This window comes from Oryza sativa, chromosome 4 (genome assembly GCF_034140825.1).
Source record: "Oryza sativa Japonica Group chromosome 4, ASM3414082v1".
NCBI classification, from domain to species: domain Eukaryota; kingdom Viridiplantae; phylum Streptophyta; class Magnoliopsida; order Poales; family Poaceae; genus Oryza; species Oryza sativa.
In genome coordinates this window covers 29193827-29215559 of record NC_089038.1, presented here as the reverse complement: position 1 = coordinate 29215559, position 21733 = coordinate 29193827, and the positions used below count along the sequence as shown (strand labels likewise).

Below are 21733 nucleotides of genomic sequence, written 5' to 3'. Positions count from 1 at the left end.
GGCCGGGGAAGAGGAAGGAGAGGGCGCGCTCGGAGTCCCCTTCCGCGTCCTTGCTCGTGCCGGCTCCTCCGACAAGCGCAACGACGAACGGCGACGGCGAACAGAGCACGGGAGGCGGCGGCAATGGCGTGGAGGCGAATGGGAGAGGAAAGGAAAGGGGGAAGCTTGGGTTTATAGGATGGCAATGTCGGTTTGGGAACCGACTTAGGGCGGTCAAAGGAGAGGGCTAGCGCTCGGCGGTCGTGGCCAAAGCGGCGACAGGGAGGAGGGAGGAGGATGACGCCGGCAGGAGGAAAAAGGGGAAAAGAGGGAGAGAAAAGGGGGCTTGCCCCCTTGCCTCTTCGGGAAAAGGAGGAGGGAGCGGGGGCGACGCGGCAGAGGGAGAAGGAGCTCTGCCTCCGTCCCTTGGCAGCTTGCGCGCGGAGTGGCGGGGGCCGGGCGATGACGACGGCGATGACGGCGGGGCGGTTTGGAGCGGGGCGACGACACGGGCGGCAGGCGCGGCAGAGGCTGACGGTGGCGGCGACCAGGCGGTCGGCCACCACGGCACGCGCGCGCGGGAAACAACGGGCGGCGCGGCTCGGGCACGCGCGCTGGCTCGCGGGGCCGAGCGGCTGCGTGGCAGGGCAGCGGGGCCGGGCGGCGCAGACGGCGCAGGCGCGGCACGGGCGGCGACCACGCGGCTCTCGCGTACGCGCGGGCAGAGCGAGGGAGTGGCGCTCGGCGCGGCTCTCGCACACGCGCGCGCGGCGCGCGGGCAGAGCGGAGGAGGGAGGGAGAGAGAGAGAGAGAGAGAGCGCCGGGGAGGGAGGGGGAGATGGGCCGAGAGAGATTCGGCCCATCGAACCCGGGGAGGCAAAATAGACTTTTGCGGAGGAATTGATTTGGGAAGGATTTGGATTCGGGATTGAACTCGGCGATAGATCGGGGATTTGAGATCTGAGATGGCACGGACACTAGAAAACAAGCAAAGAAACAGATTTCGCAAATAGAGTTTTTAAGAGATAGTTTTCCCGCTAGGCGCCACGACGGAACGGGCGCTACAACGGTTCATATTGTTTTTTATTACTAGTAGAGGGCACCGTAATGAGGCTCTCGTGAAAAAGTATTCTGTCTAACGGCATGGAGTAGAAATCATTGACAAACTCGATCAATGACATATTATGTATAGAGCAATCTCAATTATCCAATCACTAAAGGAGAGCAATCAATCCATGGGAAGGAATATATTTTCTTCATAGATACCTGCAACTTGCATGAAGTAAAATTCTACTAGTCAACTAATAGTACACGTGACAATTGCTATATAAAGATCTAGATACCTCCCCTCTGCGTGGGCAGCAGTGCAAGCTAGAAGCCTTGTTCCATACTTGCTCACTAGTTAGCTAGGACATGGAAAAGTCTGAGCTCTTGCTAGGATCGTATTCATATGCAGCTCTATGTGGTGTCACACTCATCATAGGATGGTTAGCTCACTGGGTATACAAATGGATGAATCCTCCATGCATTGGGAGGCTTCCTCCTGGCTCCATGGGCTTCCCTATTATTGGTGAGACCTTCCAGTTCTTCAGAGCAAGCCCATCAATAGACATGCCAAGCTACTACAAGCAAAGACTGGAGAGGTTAGTGATAACTTTTTAGTACCAGTGTTCTACTTAAATATGCAACAAACATATGCACGTTGTTGATACGAACAACACACTTTCTATAAATATGAACAAATCTAAGTTCTATGCCATGCTGGTTTTGCGCTTGATCATCAGGTATGGGCCTCTATTCAAGACTAGCTTAGTTGGACGGCCAGTGATCATTTCCCTTGACCCAGAGGTGAACCGATTCATATTTCAACAAGAGGGTAAATTGTTCCAAAGTTGGTATCCAGAAACTGCAATTAATATCTTTGGCAAGAAGAGCCTCACCACATACAACGGAACCATTCACAAGTTTATCCGGGGTGTCGCGGCCAAGCTCTTTGGCCTTGAAAACCTGAAAGAATCACTCCTTCCTGAGCTAGAAAACTCTATGAGGGAGAGCTTCGCATCATGGACTGGGAAACCCAGCGTCGAGGTACAGGACGGCGTGTCAGACGTAAGTTAACAACTGCATTTATGCAAAACTATGCGACGCTACATGGATATATGTTTCGGTTAAGGCATTTCTAATGTTGTTGGATCTATAGATGTCTAATATGAATAAATGGTAGATAATTAAGAACGCAAAGTGCGCACTGTAATTAGATTATCTCCGGTTAACTGTCTCACAAAATGGTCCTATTGTTTTACTATGAATTGTATTTTGCAGATGATCTTTGACCTAGTTGCCAAGAAGTTGATCGGACTCGATGTCACCAACTCAAGAGAATTGAGAAAGAACTTTCAGGACTTCTTTCAGGGGATGGTTTCCTTCCCAATATATTTTCCAGGGACATCATTCTACCGATCCATGCAGGTATTTGTATCCTCTATTATATACTAAAAGTCCATTAAATTTACTATAAATGCTCTCATGCCATCATGTGAAACTCCTACAAACGCTACTAAGACGTCACGCGTGTCTAATAAATTAGAAAAGTTCTAAAAAATATCTAAACCATTGATTTACACTTAAATTGGTGGATCCATCTTATTCAACCATGCATTAGATTAGATCTATGGAACTAATTCCTCATATCCCTCTAGATCTCGTGTATGTGGGAGAGAGAAAACGCCAGAAAAAAAAGGAATACCCGGCAAAAAAAATGTATCTTAGCCTACCCTGCAAAATTATAAATCATGTTCAGCATTCTCCACATCAAGCGTGACAGCACATGCAGTCGATCCATTACAGCGACCCATCTCACAAGTCACAAGAAGATTTGGATGAAACACAACACGCGTGTAATCAAACGGGCACTGAATTTAGACCCAGGTAGCAAACTCATCTACAAAATTATAGTTACAGAATCAATACCAACAAAACCATCCAAGAACCAGCTATTCACAATTTGAATTTATGTAGTCCCTCACTTTTCAAATATAAGGCATTTTTCATTTTTCTTCATTTTCTATTTTTAAAACAATCAATGTATTAGAGTTTACTAGGTGGATGACAAATGCATTATGTGTGTGTGTGTGGGCGGGGGCCGGGGGCCGGGGGCCAGGGGGGATTGCATTGAAATTTTCTACGCCGACGTAAGTATAGTAAGGGCATGCATATGCTTAAGTTGAGTGGCCCCAATAAGATGTAACCAGGGTACTTAACAATGCAATCTTTTATCAGTGTGCCAATGGTGAGTTAGGCGTTAAAATTATAATCCACGCTAATCTCGAGGGGTACAACTCCATTGATGCGAGACTCATGTTTCAAGGCATCAGAGAAAAAAAGCCCTCGGTTTCATCCGTTAGAGCGGTATTTATACACATTTTAATGGGTTTATCCCATTAATTGGTAGTTGTTGTATTTTTAAATATTTGCACAAAGATTTAGACATAGGTGAGAGATATTTTTTTCTATATTAATGATGTACTAGGTGTTTTTTTTTTACATATATAGTTTCATCTATTAAAAATGCATCCTGCTTTGAAAACAAGTAATAAGTAGTGGTAATATGTGAGTTTACATATAACCAGGACAAAATGTTTGAATATAAGAAATGTTATTATCATTTAAGATATCAATGTTTATGGTCTATTTTATGGTAGAGATATTTTTTCTTTTATTGTTATAAGATAATTTAAAGTTCTTATAGTAAATACGGTGAGATATGACTTCTTTAACATTCTTTTTATGAATAATAAATAAGTTTCCTGTGTATCTGCGCGGGTTTCTTTCCTACTTGTCCAAATAGCTTAATCAGGGTATACTCATCTACTTCATTAGAAATACATGTCCTGAATATTAACTAGGACACTGGTCTTCTAGATTACTTGTTTCAGTTGTCCTGATTTTTTTGTTCCCTAATGAAGGGTAGGAGAAATGTGCGGAACACACTTACTGATATAATGAAAGAGAGGCTAAGTGCACCTGGAAAGAAGTATGGTGACCTTGTAGACCTCATTGTTGAAGAGCTACAGAGCGAAAAGCCAATGATCGATGAAAACTTTGCTATAGACGCACTTGCTGCGCTCTTGTTTACGAGCTTTGCAACACTGTCATCAACCTTGACTGTAGCTTTTAAGTACCTAACCGACAATCCAAAAGTTGTTGAAGAGCTCAAGGTCTGTATTTTTTTTAATGCGGGTAGTTTATGTTCGAGACAAATAATGAAATATTGGATGAATTCTAAAATTAACACATCATTCTAGGAGGAGCACGGGACAATTCTAAAGAAGCGAGAAGGTGTGAATTCCGGGTTCACATGGGAGGAGTACAGGTCCTTGAAATTCAGTACTCAGGTGATTTCACGTTGTTGTCCGCTTATGTTTGAAGCATCATTGGTGCCATAGTGATGATTTCGGCAATTGCTTTTGTTAACTCATTTGAGCTTGTTTTACCTGAAGGTTATGAATGAAATTACTCGAATTAGTAACGTCACACCTGGAGTTTTCAGGAAAACATTAACAGATGTGCAAGTGAAAGGTAAACTTCTAACACAAACAATAAGATAATATATTGTGCATATAGCATAGTATTTACTCATGAGAATCACATCAGGCCATACAAATGGTTATTATAATATTTGGTTTTTACACAGGATATACAATTCCATCCGGGTGGTTAGTCATGATAAGCCCCATGGCAGTTCACCTAAACCCAAAATTGTTCGAGGATCCACTTAAATTTGATCCATGGAGGTGGAGGGTTAGTGGAAGACACATTTCAATATTGATCTATTAGTATTCAAGGATGAATTGTTGTTAAATTGGTCTTCACTTGTGTTGTGTTTTACCACAATGTTTCTATCTGACTCACTGAAGCAAATGGCAAATACAGGAGGAGAAGAGAAGCTCGATGCTGAAAAATTACATGCCATTTGGAGGAGGCGTCAGGCTGTGTCTCGGGGCAGAGTTTAGCAAGCTTTTCATTGCACTCTTCCTCCACATCTTGGTGACCGAGTATAGGTACATACGCATGTTGATGTTCGTTTGTTGCCTGCTATGCTCACTGATATAGTCTTAGAAAAACTCACTGACATACATGTTGAACTCTGTTTCTTTTCTTTTGCCGGGTGAACTCTCCGTTTAGTTGGACGGAGATTGAAGGAGGGGAAGTACTGCGCATATCAGAGATCATGTTCCCTCAAGGCTATCACATCCAACTAGTTCCTCAGACTTAATATACCTATTGGATATTCCACTGTTGTAATAATAAAGAAATTGTGAACCCAATAACTTGTTGCGTATGATATCTATATTGTAACTATGAAATAAACAGCTCGTGTGTCTTCAGTTTCAGACTGTGTCAAAAAGTATTATTGGAACAAAGGGTGGAAAATCTAAGGCATCTGAAGCTAGAGCACCTCCTTTATCTAGCATTCGGACCCTATGCAACTATGCAGCCCTTGGTTATTAATGTACTACCTCCGTTTTTTAATAGATGACGCTGTTGACTTTTTCGCACATGTTTAAACATTCGTTTTATTCAAAAAATTTATGTAATTATAATTTATTGTGTTATGAGTTGTTTTATCACTCATAGTACTTTAAGTGTGATTTATATCTTATACATTTGCATAAATTTTTTGAATAAGACGAATGGTTAAACATGTGCGAAAAAGTCAACGGCGTCATCTATTAAAAAAACGGAGGGAATATTTCATATATTCATCATGGTCCTTCTCTTTCTATTTATATTTTCAAGTTTGGATTCAAAATATTGTTCTATTTAAGCTTCGCATGCTTTTCTTCGTCTTAGATAAAGCGTCCTAGGACACTATTCTTTCTTATAAAAACATAAAGCACCTACAGTAACCTTCAATAATGCGAAATCTGAGAGATGAAACGTTACAGTAGCCTTCAATTACTTGTAGTCGTTTGTGATACTTGCAAACAAGTCGGTTGCTGTGGTGTAGTGGTTATCACGTCAGTCTTACACACTGAAGGTCTCCAGTTCGATCCTGGGCAGCAACATCCACTTCTTTTTGTGCATTGGACAATAAAACTGCACTAGGCCCTTTTTCTTTTTCGCAGTTGACATACAACAGCTCCAGGCTCATTGAACCTTTTTCTTCTTTGCTCCAGGCCTACTAGGCCCTGTTTTTTTTTGTTCATCCCCTTGCGAGTTTCGGTCCAGTTTGTACCCCTCTCCCTGTGGGACTCCGTGCGTGCGTGTCACACGCGAACGGCGCCCCACGAAAAGAACTCTACCCGCGTGCCTCGTGGGCTCAATTGTGGAAGCAAACCTTCTCGCGCGACACACCATCCTGCTCCCGACCTCCCGATCGAGCGCGTCGCGGAAGCACAGGGTGTCATGGGCCAACTGACTTGCAGGTCGCGCGTGTGACCGCGCGGTGTGCGGATGCCGTGTCCACCACCCGCCCAAATTTTGCTGGGTTTGCGCATGCGCCTCGACCAGTCGACGCCGCGCCGCGCGCGCCCGGCGAAACCTTGCACCGCGATACGGCTGATGCAGCGGGACAGGGCAGGAAACACATCTTCTGGGCACTCGGCACAGTCAAGCCCAGGTAGTTTCAGGCGGCACGGCTCGCCTGATCGTCTAAAAAGTTCTAAATCCATCTTGCGACGGGAGACCAAGAAAAACTCGAATGCAACGAGCACACAGCTTTCTCTACTGCTCAAAATCCAGCGGTTTGCTTAGGCCGTGGGGCCATGGCATGCAAGGGCGCCCACAGATTGCATTTGTTTTCTGCGGTTGGTACGTACAAAATCAGATTCCATCGTACTCGTACACGCATGCATCCGAGGTTTACTTTGACGAATCTCGCAGCAGACCCAAGCAAGTATCCCGCCGTTCGGGATCGAGGGGAAAGCATGCATGTGCTTGTCTAGCGTGGCATGAGAACTTGCTCGTACAGTAAACGAGCTAGTGTACAACGTCCCTTCGTGTGCGTGAGGGTGCATTGGCCACTCCTCCAACCTGCACATACAGTCATACTGATACTTATCTGGCTAGGTGGATGTCCCACAGAGAGAATAGTATTGTACTATATACGCCACGATTTGCACAACTTGTCGCGTGTTTTGATAGTTGGACAACCTGGCCGGAATAACGCATCGAAATGTTTTCACACTGTCAGCCATGAGGATGTAGCTAGTTACACAGACAGTCTCTGCTGGCATAGCATGTCTCATTTCCCTGAGTAAAAGCTTTTTTTTCTGCCATACATACAGTTATGCCTGCATATTGCCACTGCACGAGCTTCCTGCAAGCCTGAATGAATGCAACTTCACAGTGATGAGAGTTGCACGCGTAGCCTGGCAGCTTCGTCGCATTCGGCGGCAACGTATACATAGAGATCGATGGCAATGTATCCAGTGTCGCCTAATAGGGTGGTACGTAGGGTAGTAGTAATCCACAGGAGAGCAGATGCTGCCTAGAGCCCAGCTACTTGTCCATGTCACATGAGTTGCAACATCTGCAGGTCTACAGGCATGTTGCTCTATATCTACCAAGCATCAAAGCTTGATGCAGGAAACACCTGTCGCTCTTGAAGCCGTAAGTTCCAAAACTTGACAGCTCAGTATGTCATGCGCTGTCGCGCTCTGTTGGAGTAGCCTAATAGCCCAGCCTGGTTTAACGACAATCGTGTTGCTTTTAGGTGGTCGATGCAGTTGAGCAGTTCCAGTTCGTACAACTACTAGTCATCATGCACCCGAGAGATCGATTAGAATCCATCTTGTGCATATTGTTGCTTGTCTCTCTGGTGAGTTTTGCGAGACTTGCATCGCTCAGTCTCCAAGTAACTTTAACCGATGGAGATCCATGGTGCCTGATGAGAAAAAGAAAAGGGTCGTAGCCTGTTGCTGGTCCAACTGGTAGTCAAAGAGGCATTCGTATTATCATATCGCTATTGCCTCCTCCTACCAGTACCATGTGAGATTGTGAGTGCAAGCAGCTAGAGTAGCTAGCTAGCTAGCTCCATCTGAACTTTACAGTCAAAACTTATCATCCACTCGAAGATCTTCTGTCAGGAAATGCTCATGCTTGTTGTCTTGTTCAGCCACTCAGACTCCCTGCGTATGTACGCAGTTCATGACTTTATGTGATGCACCTATAGCTCTTGGAGGCGAGCACTTCAACTTCAATAAGGACCAAAAGGTGATTCGTGTCGAGCTAGCATCTCCATTAATCTCACTTCCAATTCAAGGAAATCGACGAATTGTTTTGAATGAAATTTGATGACAATGTGTTATAGTTGTTGCCGGAAGAACGTACTTCTCTGGGTAGAAACGGAAACGATGATGGCCCCTTAAGAACCAGCACGGAAAAGTAATTTTGTTCCTCAAGAGGATGTCCACTGGTTTCTCTTGTATGCCAGTTATGATTTTTTTTTTTTTTTGAAAATCCATCTCCCAGGAAGAACCCAACCACATAAATATGGTGATATATATACTTATAGAGAAATTTCTTGGGCGATGTCGTTGCTGATATCCTAATTACACTTTGATTGAATTCCATTTCTGCATTTATCGTCTATACATGCATTTGTACAAATCTTCAGCCTAAGCGCACATGACTGTGTTGGCCGTGTCGTGCAGGTGGCGTACAGAGTATATGTACGTTGAGTGCTAGTGCGAACACTTTGACCAGTTGCATGAGTGTAACACTCATGCTTAGAGCAGGCATTCGACCATTTGACTGGAGAATATGGCGAAAATAAACCTTAGTTGAATTGACAAGTATATCATGTTGGTGGCCGTGTTTTACTGAATTTGCACATGCTTCTCAACAATACCGATGTTGAAGTAATATTTTAGACCATGCATATGTTTGAGTTTTCTGACACGTTGCTTACGTTGGATCTCCAGGAAGTTTGGGATGACTTGGGAGATTTGCTGGCAAGCTTCAGCAATTTAAATCTCTGCTGCTTCAACCATTATTAATCATTTCTGCATGCTTTTAAAATAGCCATGAAAAATTATAAGAGAATTACAAAATAAATTATTGTGTTTAATGCGTGCGAGGAGCTTGCTCAGCACATGAAAGGGGGGGGGGATGCATTTGCATGTGAGACGTCCTTTGGACTATGGGAACTAAACTATTTCCTATAAACATTGTATAAAAAATTATGTTTCAAGAAGGCCTAAAATATGTAATCATATTCCAACCAGTTTTTTTTTCTAAAAGTTGGCGTTGTATATATATTTGTGGAGTGATTTATTTATAGACGAGATCATAATTTAATTTCTAATTTATATCATGAGGCCTTTTGAAGATTCTTTTTTTACTAATTGAGATCGTGTACGGAATGAAATCCGTCCCAGTACAAAATTATAAATGAAATCGTTCCACCAAACATGTATATACTTTTATTGACCTCACTATCAAATCCCCCCACCTCAAAAAAAAACTTATCTAATAGGCTAGTTTTAGTTTAGTTGGGTCCCTCCCATGGTTGGATCTCTTCCTAGGGTGTGTTTAATTCACGCCAAAATTAGAAGTTTGATTGAAATTGGAACGATGTGACGGAAAAGTTGGAAGTTTGTGTGTGTAGAAAAGTTTTGATGTGATGAAAAAGTTGTAAGTTTAAAGAACAAGTTGGGAACTAAACCATGCCCTAGTAGGATTATTTCCATTTGTATAGCTTGAGGGATAGCTGGAATTCAACGCCTTTGTCCTTGTGATGAAGGCGGAGCGATGTTGTGTGTTGTACAGGAGCCAGTGGTCCATATTTGGAGCCTCACATGCAGCACATGTAGGGAGGAGGATCTTAGAGGCAGGGACCAATCTACCCATTAGTCAGGGTGGGTCGACCAACACAGCTACGACCTGTGTCGCCACACCCTCGAGACCCCCTACCCCCTTACAGTAGTCATGGACCATCAAAATTAGGTATAACAAGGTGTGAACGTATAACATATTAGTCCGTCTCTTCACAACGTATGCATGTCGCAAACAATGATTGAGACAGTATGCGATTGAAATATAAATATGATATGTGTTTTGTTCTATTGCTCTTAAAGTTTTAGCCCATCTAAACAGAGTCTTACACTCATTGATTGTTTAGCATCATTCGACCCACTGTGGTTTTGAACTGATATATGCGTCCGCTACTGCTTGGAGGCAACAAAATGGTTGGTAGAGGTGCTCAGAGTCATCGGCTCCGTTGGTGGTTGGGCCTCGGAAAGGTGGATTCAATAGCAGTGAGCATTAATTGGACATAGTGGATATCTAGTGAAGCTAGTGCTCATGCTAAATTGTAGCGCCCGTTCCGTCGTGGCGCCTAGCGGGAAAATTATCTCTTAAAAATCCTAATTGTGAAATTTGTTTCTTTGCTTGTTGTCTAGTGTCCGTGCCATCTCAGATCTCAAATCCCCGATCTATCGCCGAGTTCAATCCCGAATCCAAATCCTTCCCAAATCAATTCCTCCGCAAAAGTCTATTTTACCTCCCTCGGGTTCGATGGGCCGAATTTCTCTCGGCCCATCTCCCCCTCCCTCCCCGGCTCTCTCTCTCTCTCTCGTTCTCTCTCTCTCCCTCTTCTCCGCTCTGTCCGCGTGCCGCGCGCGCGTGCGCGTGAGCCGCGCCGAGCCGAGCCCTCCCTCTCCGCTCCCTCGCTGCCGCTTCCCGCGCGCCGTTGTTCGCGTGCGCGCGCCCGCGTGGACATCGCCCGTGCCGCGCCTGCGCCGTCTGCGCCGCCCGGCCCCGCTGCCCTGCCGCGCAGCTGCTCGGCCCCGCGAGCCAGCACGCGTGCCCAAGCCGTGCCGCTCAAATCGCCGCGCCGCCCGTTGCTTCCCGCGCGCGCGCGCCGTGGTGGCCGACCGCCTGGTCGCCGCCGCCGTCAGCCTCTGCCGCGCCTACCGCCCGTGTCGTCGCCCCGCTCCAAACCACCCCGCCGTCATCGCCGTCGTCATCAACCCGACCCCGCCACTCTGCACGCTAGCTTCCAAGGGACGGAGGCAGAGCCCCTCCTCCCTCTGCCACGTCGCCCCCGCTCCCTCCTCCTTTTCCCAAAGTGGCAAGGGACAAGCTCCCTTTCTCCCTTCCTTTTCTCCCTTTTTCCCTCTCGCCGGCGTCACCTCCTGTCGTCGTGATTGGCCGCTAGCCGGGCGCCAGCTCGCAGGCTTGACCGTCCAATGTCGGTTCCCCTCTCCCAAACCGACATTGCCGCCCCTATAAACCCAAGCTCCTCCCTCCTCCAATCTCCCTCGTTTTCGTCTCTCGCCTCCACTCCATTGTCGCCGCCTCCCGTGCTCTGTTCGCTGCCGCCTTTCGCCGTCGCGCGTGTCGGAGGAGCCCGCACGAGCAAGGGCGCGGAAGGGGACTCCGGGCGCGCCCTCTTCTTCCTCTTCCCCGGCCCGAGGCCGGAGAGATCACTCCCGTGCCGTCGGCCCATCGTCACTACGCCCCGTCCCGCACGGTAGCGCATCTCCCCGTTCTCCCTCCTCGTTCCATCTCCTCCCCTTAGACTCGGGTAGTAGCACGAGTAGCCTCCCCGTAGCTAGCCGGCGCCGCCCCGACTGCTGCCGTCGCTCGCCGTGTGCTCGCCGCCGTCGCCGCCCGAGCTCGGAAGCGCCTCTCGTCGCCGGCCTCCCTCGATGCGTTTCCTCCTAATCCGGCACAAGGGACGGATTCCCGTAGCCGCGTGGATGCTCTCGCCGCCGGGAATCGGCCCCTCGTGACCTCGTCGCCGTTCCCCTCTTCCCTCCCCGCCGGTTGCCGCCGCCGCAATCCGCCGCCGACGCACTCCCTCCGGCGAATCCGAGCCGTTGGCTCGTCTCCCCTCGTCTCGCGCAACCACCCGGTGTGCTCGCTTTCGCCTGTATCGCCGTGGTTCGCTCCGCCGCTCGCCGCTGTCGTCCGCCGTCCGTTCTGGCCGGCGTCGTCGTCTACCTCCCGCCGGCCCACGTGGCTGCCACGTAGGCGCCACCTCGGCCGCGACCAGATCGGCTGACCCGGCCAGCCGCTCCCTCCGTTTCCCCCCCCCCCCCCCCCCCGTGCGCAGGGTCCGCGGTGAGCCGTGAGGCTGCGCGGGGGCCCGCCGCACCGCATCCTCCGCGAACCGCGCGCGTGCACCGCGTCTCCCTCCCCGAACCCTAGCGCGCGCCGCGTGCTCGCTCCGCACGGTGAGCCGAGTCGCCGACAAGCGGGTCCCACCCGGGACCACGCGGGATGGACCCGGCCCACCGGCTCTCTCTCCCCTCCCCGCCCGCGCGCGCGCGGTGGGCCGCCTTTTGGGCCGGCCGGCCCATTTAGCTCGGCCGAGCCGCCTCTTTTCTCTCGGGCCGCGCCCTCGCCGCCCGAGGGAAGTCTAATTTTCCCCCTCCTTCTTTTCTTTTCTTTTCTTTTTCAAAAAGGATTTAAATAAATCCTTTTTCCTTTAGACCAAAAATCCAATAATCTTAGAAATTCAATATCTTCCCAACCGTAAATCCGTTTGACTCCGATCAACTTCCAAAATTCCTCAAATCTCGAGATCTATCTAATGGCACGCTTAGAGGTCATTAATAGGGCTTTATTTTCTCCGTTTGTTGAGTTGTCCCGTTTTGCGTGTAGTTTCGGAGCCCGAAGACCCGCAGTGCGAGGATTTCGAGGATCAAGCTCAAGATCTCAAGCAAGGCAAGCCACCTTTGAACACCTTGAGCCTATATTTGAATTTAATTATGTTGCTTGAAAAATATTATGCATTGATAGGATCGCACTTAATCTCTTTGTCCCGTCTGCAAGGCAGATTGGCGGACCTACTGTCACGCCCCGAACTAGTCCCGACCGGAACTAGCCCGTGACGCTCTAAATTAACCTGTTAATCGATACCAGTCCCTGGAAACAGTGCTGGTATCACAGGGAGACGGAATATCACAGCAACAGAGGTCTCTTTATTATAGAGTAGAGGTACAGTCATGTTGGACTGCGGACAGATCCCGAGCTCACAACTGCATTACAAAAGGGAAACGGAAGCCAGGACTTGGACCAACCAATACAGGCGCGACTTGGGAACTAGGCCGAAACCCTAAAACTCATCGTAGCCGGCTTGCTCCTGGAAGAACTCCTCATCAGCAGGTTCCGCTTCAACTTCTTCAGCAACTGGGGGGGATTATTTATATAGAGCAAGGGTGAGTACGGGAGTACTCAGCAAGCCATGGGAAATAAGTGTTTAATGCAGGCTTCAAAGAAAGGCTGTTGTTTTTACAATTGATTTTATTTGAACTCCTTTCTGAAAACAACTAAGTGAGTGCTTCTCAAACGACACGGATGAGACAGTGCGTCTCGTCCAGTCGGAGTTTGTGCAATGTATCAGTCTTTAGAATTGATCAAGATTGGCACCCGGCCAACAACTCTCAAACGGCCACCCGGGCCAACAACTTTCAAACGGCCACCCGGGCCTAGCTGATCCCGTCAGCTGCAGATTTTTCAAACATCGAACCCCTTTCCACAACAGCAATTTCACAAGCAGTAGTCAAACAAAACTACGCTAGGAATCACCTCACATCCGCCCATGACTGTGGGCACGGCTGTTCGAACAGTTTAATAACCTCTGCAGAGGGGGTACACTTTACCCACACGACATTACTAACCCGGATCACCCAGCCCGTGGGAATCAGCCACGTCGGGAGACCTCCAAGCTTTCATGACAAGGCATTTCCAAAGCCGACACAGGTTTACCATATGCCAACGAGAGGGGTCCCAGACCAACAACAGGTTAGGTCCCAGACCATACTGTGCCAGGAAGCCCAAGGGTCCTCCCCGACACCACCCCGGCGAATCCACATGTCTCTCGGCATCAAGGCTTCCCTGATAAGCTAGTTACTCAGCCAGGGGTGTCCCATTCCACCCATGTGGTCGTACTTGTCTTATGTTCGGATGAAATTCCAAGGAAACGGTCCTTAAGTGCGAGAGCGGGAAACCGTACACCCGGTACGTTCCCCGGTCCACGGTTTTGGAAATTCATTTAGTTCACAAGCACCGACCCAGGTGTCGGGTTTTCCAAGACTTTTGTAAAACCCATGTTTTACCCAAGAAGTTTTTCAGATTTTAAGTTTGAAGGCGTCCGTCGATACTCGCACAGGGTGCACGAATATCGAGACGCAACTAGATGGTTACAAGGGGACATGATATAACAATTATCAAATGAAGGATCAAATGCAACAAATTAGGTAGGTCCGCCAATCTGCCTTGCAGACGGGACAACAGATTAAGTGCGATCCTATCAATGCATAATATTTTTCAAGCAACATAATTAAATTTCAAATATAGGCTCAAGATGTTCAAAGGTGGCTTGCCTTGCTCGAGATCTGGAGCTTGATCCTCGAAATCCTCGCACTGCGGGTCTTCGGGCTCCGAAGCTACACGCGAAACGGGACAACTCAACAAACGGCGAAAATAAAGCCCTATTAATGACCCCTAAGCGTGCCATTAGATAGATCTCGAGATTTGAGGAGTTTTGGAAGTTGAACGGAGTCAAACGGATTTAGGTTGGGAAGATATTGAATTTCTAAGATTATTGGATTTTTGGTCTAAAGGAAAAAGGATTTAATTAAATCCTTTTTGAAAAAGAAAAGAAAAGAAAAGAAAAGAGGGAGGGAAAATAGACTTTTCTCGGGCGGCTAGGGCGCGGCCCAAGAGAATTGGAGCGGTCCGGCCGAGCTAAATGGGCCGGCCAGCCCAAGTCGGGCGCGCGCGCGGGAGGGAGGAGAGAGAGAGCCAGTGGACCGGGCTCACCGCGCGCGGTCCCGGGTGGGACCCGCTTGTCGGTGACACGGTTCACCGTGCGGAGCGAGCACACGGCGCACGCGCGTAGGTGGGGGAGGGACGCGGTGCACGCGCGCGGTTCGCAGTGGAAAGGATGCGGCGGGCCCACGCGCAGCCTCACGGCTCGCGGTGGAACGCGCGCACGGGAGGGGCTGACCGGGGTCGGCCCGACCCGATCTCGACCGAGCTGGCGCCGACGTGGCACCTACGTGGCGCCTACGTGGCTGCCACGCGGGCTGGCCGGAGGAAGACGAAGGCGTCGGCCACGAATGGACGGCGGGCGGCGGCGGTTTCTCCGGGACGCCTTGCGACGATGAGGGGCGACGGGGCGTACACCGGGATGACGAGGGAGAATGAGAGGGAGCGAGCCAACGGCTTGGATTCGCCGGAGGGAGCCCATCGGCGGCGGATTTCGGCGGCGGTAACCGGCGGAGAGAAAAGGGGGAAACGGCGACGAGGTCACGAGGGGCCAATTCCCGGCGGTGAGAGCATCTACGCGGCTACGGGAATCCGTTGCTAGCGTCGGATTGGGCAGAGCTACGCCGAGCGAGGCTGGCGACGAGCGGGTGCTACGGAGCTCGGGCGGCGACGGCGGCGAGCACACGGCGAGCGACAGCAATGGTCGGGGCGGCGCCGGCTAGCTACGGGGAGGCTACTCGTGCTACCACCGAAAACTAAGGGGGGGAGATGGAGCGAGGAGGAAGAACGGAGGGAGGCACTACCGAGATGAGGAGGGGCGCTGTGACGAGAGGCCGACGGCGCGGGAGTAATCTCTCCGGCCTCGGGCCGGGGAAGAGGAGGAAGACGAGCGCCCGGAGTCCCCTTCCGCGTCCTCGAACGCACCGGCTCTCCCGGCGCTTGGCGATGAACGGCGGAGGCGAGACAGAGCTCGGAAGGCGGTGGCAACAATGGCGATGGGAGGAGAAGAGAGGGAGGGCGCCTGGGCTTTAAGGGCGGCAATGTCGGTTTGGAACCGACTTGGGCGGTCAAGGCGCGAGCTGGCGCTCGGCGCTCGCGTCCAATCGGCGACAGGGCGGAGGGAGGATAACGCCAGCGGGAGGAAAAGGGGAAAAAGGAGGGAGAGAAAGGGGGCTCGCCCCTTGCTTCTTTGAGAAAAGGAGGAGGGGAGCGGGGGCGACGCGGCAGAGGGAGGAGGGGCTCTGCCTCCGTCCCTTGGCGGCTTGCGCGCGGAGTGGCGAGGCCGAGGCGATGACGACGGCGATGACGGCGGGGCGGTGTGGAGCGGAGCGGCGACACGGGCGACAGACGCGGGCAGGCGCGGCAGAGGGTGACGGCGGCGGCGACCAGGCGGTCGGCCACCACGGCACGCGCGCGCGGGTTGCAACGGGAGGCGCGGCGGTTTGAGCGGCGCGGCTCGGGCACGCGCGCTAGCTTGCGGGGCCGAGCGGCTGCGCGGCTGCAGGCGCGGCAGGGCAGCGGGGCCGGGTGGCGTGGACGGCGCAGACGGCGCGGCTCTCGCGCACGCGCGCGCGGCGCGCGGGTGGAGCGGAGGGAGGGAGAGAGAGAGAGCGCCGGGGAGGGAGGGGAGGGGGAGAGAGAGAGAGGGAGAGGGAGAGCGCGCGAGAGAGAGAGGGCGACGGGGAGGGAGGGGAGGGGGAGATGGGCCGAGAGGGATTCGGCCCATCGACCCCGGGGAGGCAAAATAGACTTTTGCGGAGGAATTTGATTTGGAAGGATTTGGATTCGGGATTGAACTCGACGATAGATCGGGGATTTGAGATCCGAGATGGCACGGACACTAGACAACAAGCAAGGAAACAAATTTCGCAAATAGGGTTTTTAAGAGATAGTTTTCCCGCTAGGCGCCACGACGGAACGGGCGCTACACCTACCTAGCTTGTTGCATTTGATCCTTCCTCTGTTAATTGTTATACCATGTTCCCTTGTAACCACCCAGTTGCGCCTCGGAAATCGTGCACTCTGCACGAGTATCAACGGTCGTCTTCAAACTTAAAATCTGAAAAACATCTTGGGTAAAACATGGGTTTTACAAAAGACTTGGAAAACCCGACACCTGGGTCGGTGCTTGCGAACTAAATGAATTTTCCAAAACCGCGGACCAGGGAACGTACCGGGTGTACGGTTTCCCGCTCTTGCACTTAAGGACCGTTTCCTTGGAATTTCATCCGAACATAAGACAAGTACGACCACATGGGTGGAATGGGACACCCCTGGCTGAGTAACTAGCTTATCAGGGGAGCCTTGATGCCGAGAGACATGTGGATTCGTCGGGGTGGTGTCGGGGAGGACCCCTGGGCTTCCTAGCACAGTATGGTCTGGGACCTAACCTGTTGTCGGTCTGGGACCCCTCTCGTCGGCATATGGTAAACCTGTGTCGGCTTTCGAAATGCCTTGTCATGAAAGCTTGGAGGTCTCCCGACGTGGCTGATCCCCACGGGTTGGGTGATCCGGGTTAGTAATGTCGTGTGGGTAAAGTGTACCCCCTCTGCAGAGGTTAACAAACTGTTCGAACAGCCGTGCCCACGGTCATGGGTGGATGTGAGGAGATTCCTAGCGTAGTTTTGTTTGCCTACTGTTTGTGAAATTGCTGTTGTGGAAAGGGGATCGATGTTTGGAAAATCTGCAGCTGATGGGATCAGCTAGGCCCGGGTGGCCGTTTGAAAGTTGTAGGCCCGGGTGGCCGTTTGAAAGTTGTTGGTCCGGGTGGCCGTTTGAAAGCTGTTGGCCGGGTGCCAATCTTGATCAATTTTAAAGACTGATACATTGCACATACTCCGACCGGACGAGACGCACTGTCTCAACCGTGTCGTTTGAGAAGCACTCACTTAGTTGTTTTCAGAAAAGAGTTCAAATAAAATCAATTGCAACAACAACAGCCTTTCCTTGAAGCCTGCATTAAACACTTATTTCCCATGGCTTGCTGAGTACTCCCGTACTCACCCTTGCTCTATATAAATAACCCCCCCCCCCCAGTTGCTGAAGAAGATGAAGCGGATCCTGCTGATGAGGAGTTCTTCCAGGAGCAAGCCGGCTACGATGAGTTTTAGGGTTTCGGCCTAGTTCTCAAGTCGTGCCTGTGTTGTTTGGCCCAAGTCTTGGCTTCCGCTTTCCTTTTGTAATGCAGTTGTGAGCTCGGGATCTGTCCGCAGCCCAACATGACTGTACTCCTACTCTATAATAAAGAGACCTCTGTTGCTGTGATATTCTGTCTTCCTGTGATACCAGCACTGTTTCCTAGGACTGGTATCGATTAACAGGTTAATTTGGAGCGTCACGGGCCAGTTCCGGTCGGTACTAGTTCGGGGCGTGACATAAATGTACCAATGGAGTCTCAAGGATCCAGCGTCGGCAAACAACTAAACTGGAGAGCCGAAGGGCTAGTTTACTGGCAAACCCTTCAAGATGGCTTGGCTCTCAACTACTGCTATCTGAAGGTCACTGTTGCCAACATGTTGATTGCTGCTTTCCATGTTGTCCACCGTCATTTATACATGTTAAATGCATCGCCACCATCTGGATCCTTTGACGATTAATGTATACTAGATTTGGAGGGTGTCTTCTATTTCCTTCTTTCATAATACTCCCTCCGTTTCAGGTTTTAAGATGTTTTGACTTTGGTCAAAGCCAAACTGTTTCAAATTTAACTAAATTTATAGTGAAATATAGTAATATTTACATTACCAAATTAGTTTTATTAAATTAATAATTAAATATATTTTTAAAATAAATTTATCTTGGTCGAAAATATTACTATTTTTTTCTATAAACTTGGTCAAACTTGAAGCAGTTTGACTTTAACCAAAATCAAAACATCTTATAACCTGTAACGGAGAGAGTAGTAACCATGACATGGTCTCTATTCGGGTTGAGCGCCAACCGCTTATGCAACCTTAGTCAACAAGATTGATGTTAGTGCTCCTTAGATTTGAAGTATAACTTTGTGGCAATCTTTTGTTTAGTCCAGTAGAGCTTCTAGAAAATCAACAATTCAACCATAAATCTGGAATTATGTTGTTTCCGTAGAGACAATTGAAGAGATCGCCGGTTTTATCTAGCAGTGTAAACCTTTGTGGAGGCTGAAGGATGTAACAGTCGCGACAATGCCACAACTCCTTGGTTTCATCCTATACTACTATAGGTTTCACCTAGAAGATAGTTTATGTAGTTCAGTTGTGCTTACCAGAATGGTTTTTCTGTTAGTTATATAATTGTTGTCCTTTATAGTCATCACATGCAAGAACACGATAGCAAGTATGAGGGCAAAGCCATCAGGGAGCTCGACGGCAACGTCACCTTCAGCGTGCGCATTCTCCATTGACTGCTCGTACAAGTTCACATTGCATCGAGCAACACGTTGTGCCCCGTGCAGGAGCCGTCTAAGATTGTACCCTCTCAAGTACAGACAACAATGGTAGTGGCTAAGCTAACACTTCCGTCACCAACGCTGGCAAGATGCACTACTCCACCGCATACTCAGAAGCGGCAGAGTGCACCTCGATGTTTCTATGTGACTACTTCCACAAGCATCTCTTTTATGACTTTCCACAAGAAACCCAAACCCAAGCCAATGCCATCTCCAATGGTGAATGGGGTGATTGGTCCATCTACAAATAATGCACCCACTACCATGGGTATTAGGCATGGTATCCACATGGTATTAGACTTGGTGTTCGTAATTACTAGATCTGATACCCGCATAGTATCATATCGTTTTAGAATAGGATCTGTACAATATCAACCATCTATTTTTAAGAAAAGATATGGAATATACCTAATATAATATATCATGGCAGAATTAAACACGTCGTAATGGTTCGGACATGGCGGCCGACAATATATACTCACCGAAATATGAATTTTCCACGGTTTTAGACAATTCATGAACAGCAGCGGCGTATGTCTATTCGTTATCGCCAAATCCAGCAGGGTCGGAGGCCGAATGTCACTAGATAATGCACACCGAACGCCGGCATACAAAAATCACGTAGGCAAATGCTGCAACGCGGCGAGACGCCCGGATTCATCACGCGCGCGTCACCTTAACGCGGGAACAGTGCGTGTTCCTACGAAATGCTAAGAAACGTGGCCGTTTCAGTTGAGCCATCCTAATCGCGACGCCGTGGTTACAGGTTGGAGCCTGTATCTGCATCCGCAGGATTTGGGGTCTATAAACCCAAACGATTCCCGGTTATAGTAAACTGCACATTTGACCCCCAGCCCCTGCCATATCCAAAGGTGAGATCCTTTCTGCCTCTGACCGGCCGGAGATCAGGAACCGCGGCGAGAGATGAAACAATGTCAGACGGCGATTGATGGCGAATTGTTTTATCAGCTTGTGCCATGCGATCGAAGCAAAGATCAGGGAAGTACGTGCTGGCCATTTTGTTTATCAGCTTTGGGCCTGAGTTCTCCTTGTCTAGTGTCACTAGTTTAACATCCTGCTGCTAGTATAGTTATCCACTTGCATGGGGGTAATAATGGACCAAGGGAATATTTGCAGACTTTGGAGTTGTTCCCCTCTGTTGGTAAAGACAAGCATAGTTTGTCACCTTATCTTTTTCTTTTGAGAAATGGAAATTTACGTGCCGTCCCAATTGAAATATAGAAACATACATATATCCACGGTAATATCACACGTAAAAGAATGGCATATGCCCTAGATTTTTCACATTTTGACCATTTTAAAAAAACTTATTCTTCAAATAGGCACCTAAAAAAACTTATTCTAAAAATCATCCTTTTCGCGGCGCCAATGTCATTGGCGCCGTGGTCCAATATGACGGTGCCAATGACGTTGGCGCCGTCTCCCTAGCCCCCCGATGAAAGTTAAGTTACAAATGTGAAGGGGGGTGGCGCCAATGACATTGGCGTCGAGGACTAAATTGTAATTTTTTGAAAAGGGACCTATTTATAAATAAAAAATATTTACAAATAGGTCCTCAGTGCCAATGACGCTGGCGCCGAGGATCTATTTGTAAATATTTTTTTGAGTGAATTGCATGTTGGACTATGTTTTCTTACCCATGTTTCACAATGAACTAGGTGTTATCAACCATTTTCACTTTCAACCAGACATAGTTACTTGAGCATGCAATTTGGTCTAGAGGCCCACATGTCAGCTATACCTGGTGTCTCTCCCTCTTCCCCTTCTCTCTTCCTCCTCCAGACCGGTCATTCCCATCCCCACTATCGCTCCCTCCACTTTCCGTTTCCAGTCTGCCTTGCAGTCTAGTTGCCCATCTGTTGTTTTTCTCGATCTTAAGCATCTAGATTAGGAGCTTGATGACTAGATCAAGCACTAGACCGGATCCTGCTACCACTATTGTTGCAAGAGCAATGAGCACAACACATGGGAGAAAAAAGAGTAGCTTCAGGGCAGGGCTGTTGAGGCGCCACAGCGGTGCAAGTGGAGCTCGAGCATGGGGCATGGAAGGTGGAGGTAGAGCTCAAGCACGCAGCTGGCAAAGGTGGCCACTGATGGAGCTCGAGCTCAAGCTTAGGGGCAACATAGATAGAGCTCATCTCTTCAACGCCATTCCCCGCGGCTCTCAATACCTCAGGTTAATGGTGTTGTGCTCATCTGCTGGCTTGACCCAATGTCAGTGCCGAAGTAGACGATCGGCAGCAGGCAGCAACTTGATTTAGGAGCAAGCAGTGGCTGAGTGGAAACAACGGGATGTGGAAATGGATAGGGTGGTCTAATCTGCAATCCAAGGTAAAAGACTCTGGTTTAAACTGAAAATGTTGGGATGTGCCATGGTCCAAATTGAAACTTTGGTCATAATAACAAGACCAACATGCAATTCACTTTATTTTTTTACAAATGGGTCCTTTTTTATTACAAATAAGTCCTTTTAAAAAAATTTACAAACTGGTCTTCTTTGTGACTTAACTTTCATCCAGGGGTGGGGGGGGGACGGCGCCAACGTCATTGGCGTCGTCATGTTGAATCACGGCGCCAACG

At 49.1% G+C, this 21733-nt stretch overlaps 1 protein-coding gene and 1 non-coding gene across 2 annotated transcripts; both read left to right on the top strand.

Annotated features, from left to right (window-relative positions):
- Positions 1 to 1316: 1316 nt before the first annotated feature.
- On the top strand, positions 1317 to 5537 carry LOC4336711 (cytochrome P450 87A3-like). Its single transcript, XM_015779749.3, has 9 exons — positions 1317 to 1622; positions 1764 to 2088; positions 2302 to 2448; positions 3945 to 4196; positions 4284 to 4373; positions 4479 to 4557; positions 4673 to 4779; positions 4912 to 5039; positions 5164 to 5537. The coding sequence occupies exons 1-9, from the start codon at positions 1393 to 1395 to the stop codon at positions 5252 to 5254; spliced, it is 1449 nt and encodes a 482-aa protein (XP_015635235.1). The 5' UTR covers positions 1317 to 1392; the 3' UTR covers positions 5255 to 5537.
- Positions 5538 to 5974: 437 nt separating this feature from the next.
- TRNAV-UAC (transfer RNA valine (anticodon UAC)) lies at positions 5975 to 6047 on the top strand. Its single transcript has one exon. It is a non-coding gene; the product is annotated as a tRNA-Val (tRNA).
- Positions 6048 to 21733: the final 15686 nt, after the last annotated feature.

Excerpts from the sequence above, each read along its gene's own strand:
- LOC4336711 (XM_015779749.3), top strand. The coding sequence starts at position 1,393 with ATGGAAAAGTCTGAGCTCTTGCTAGGATCGTATTCATATGCAGCTCTA. Across the intron at positions 2,089-2,301 it reads TACAGGACGGCGTGTCAGAC|ATGATCTTTGACCTAGTTGC; the intron begins GTAAGTTAACAA and ends TGTATTTTGCAG. Across the intron at positions 4,197-4,283 it reads AAGTTGTTGAAGAGCTCAAG|GAGGAGCACGGGACAATTCT; the intron begins GTCTGTATTTTT and ends ACATCATTCTAG.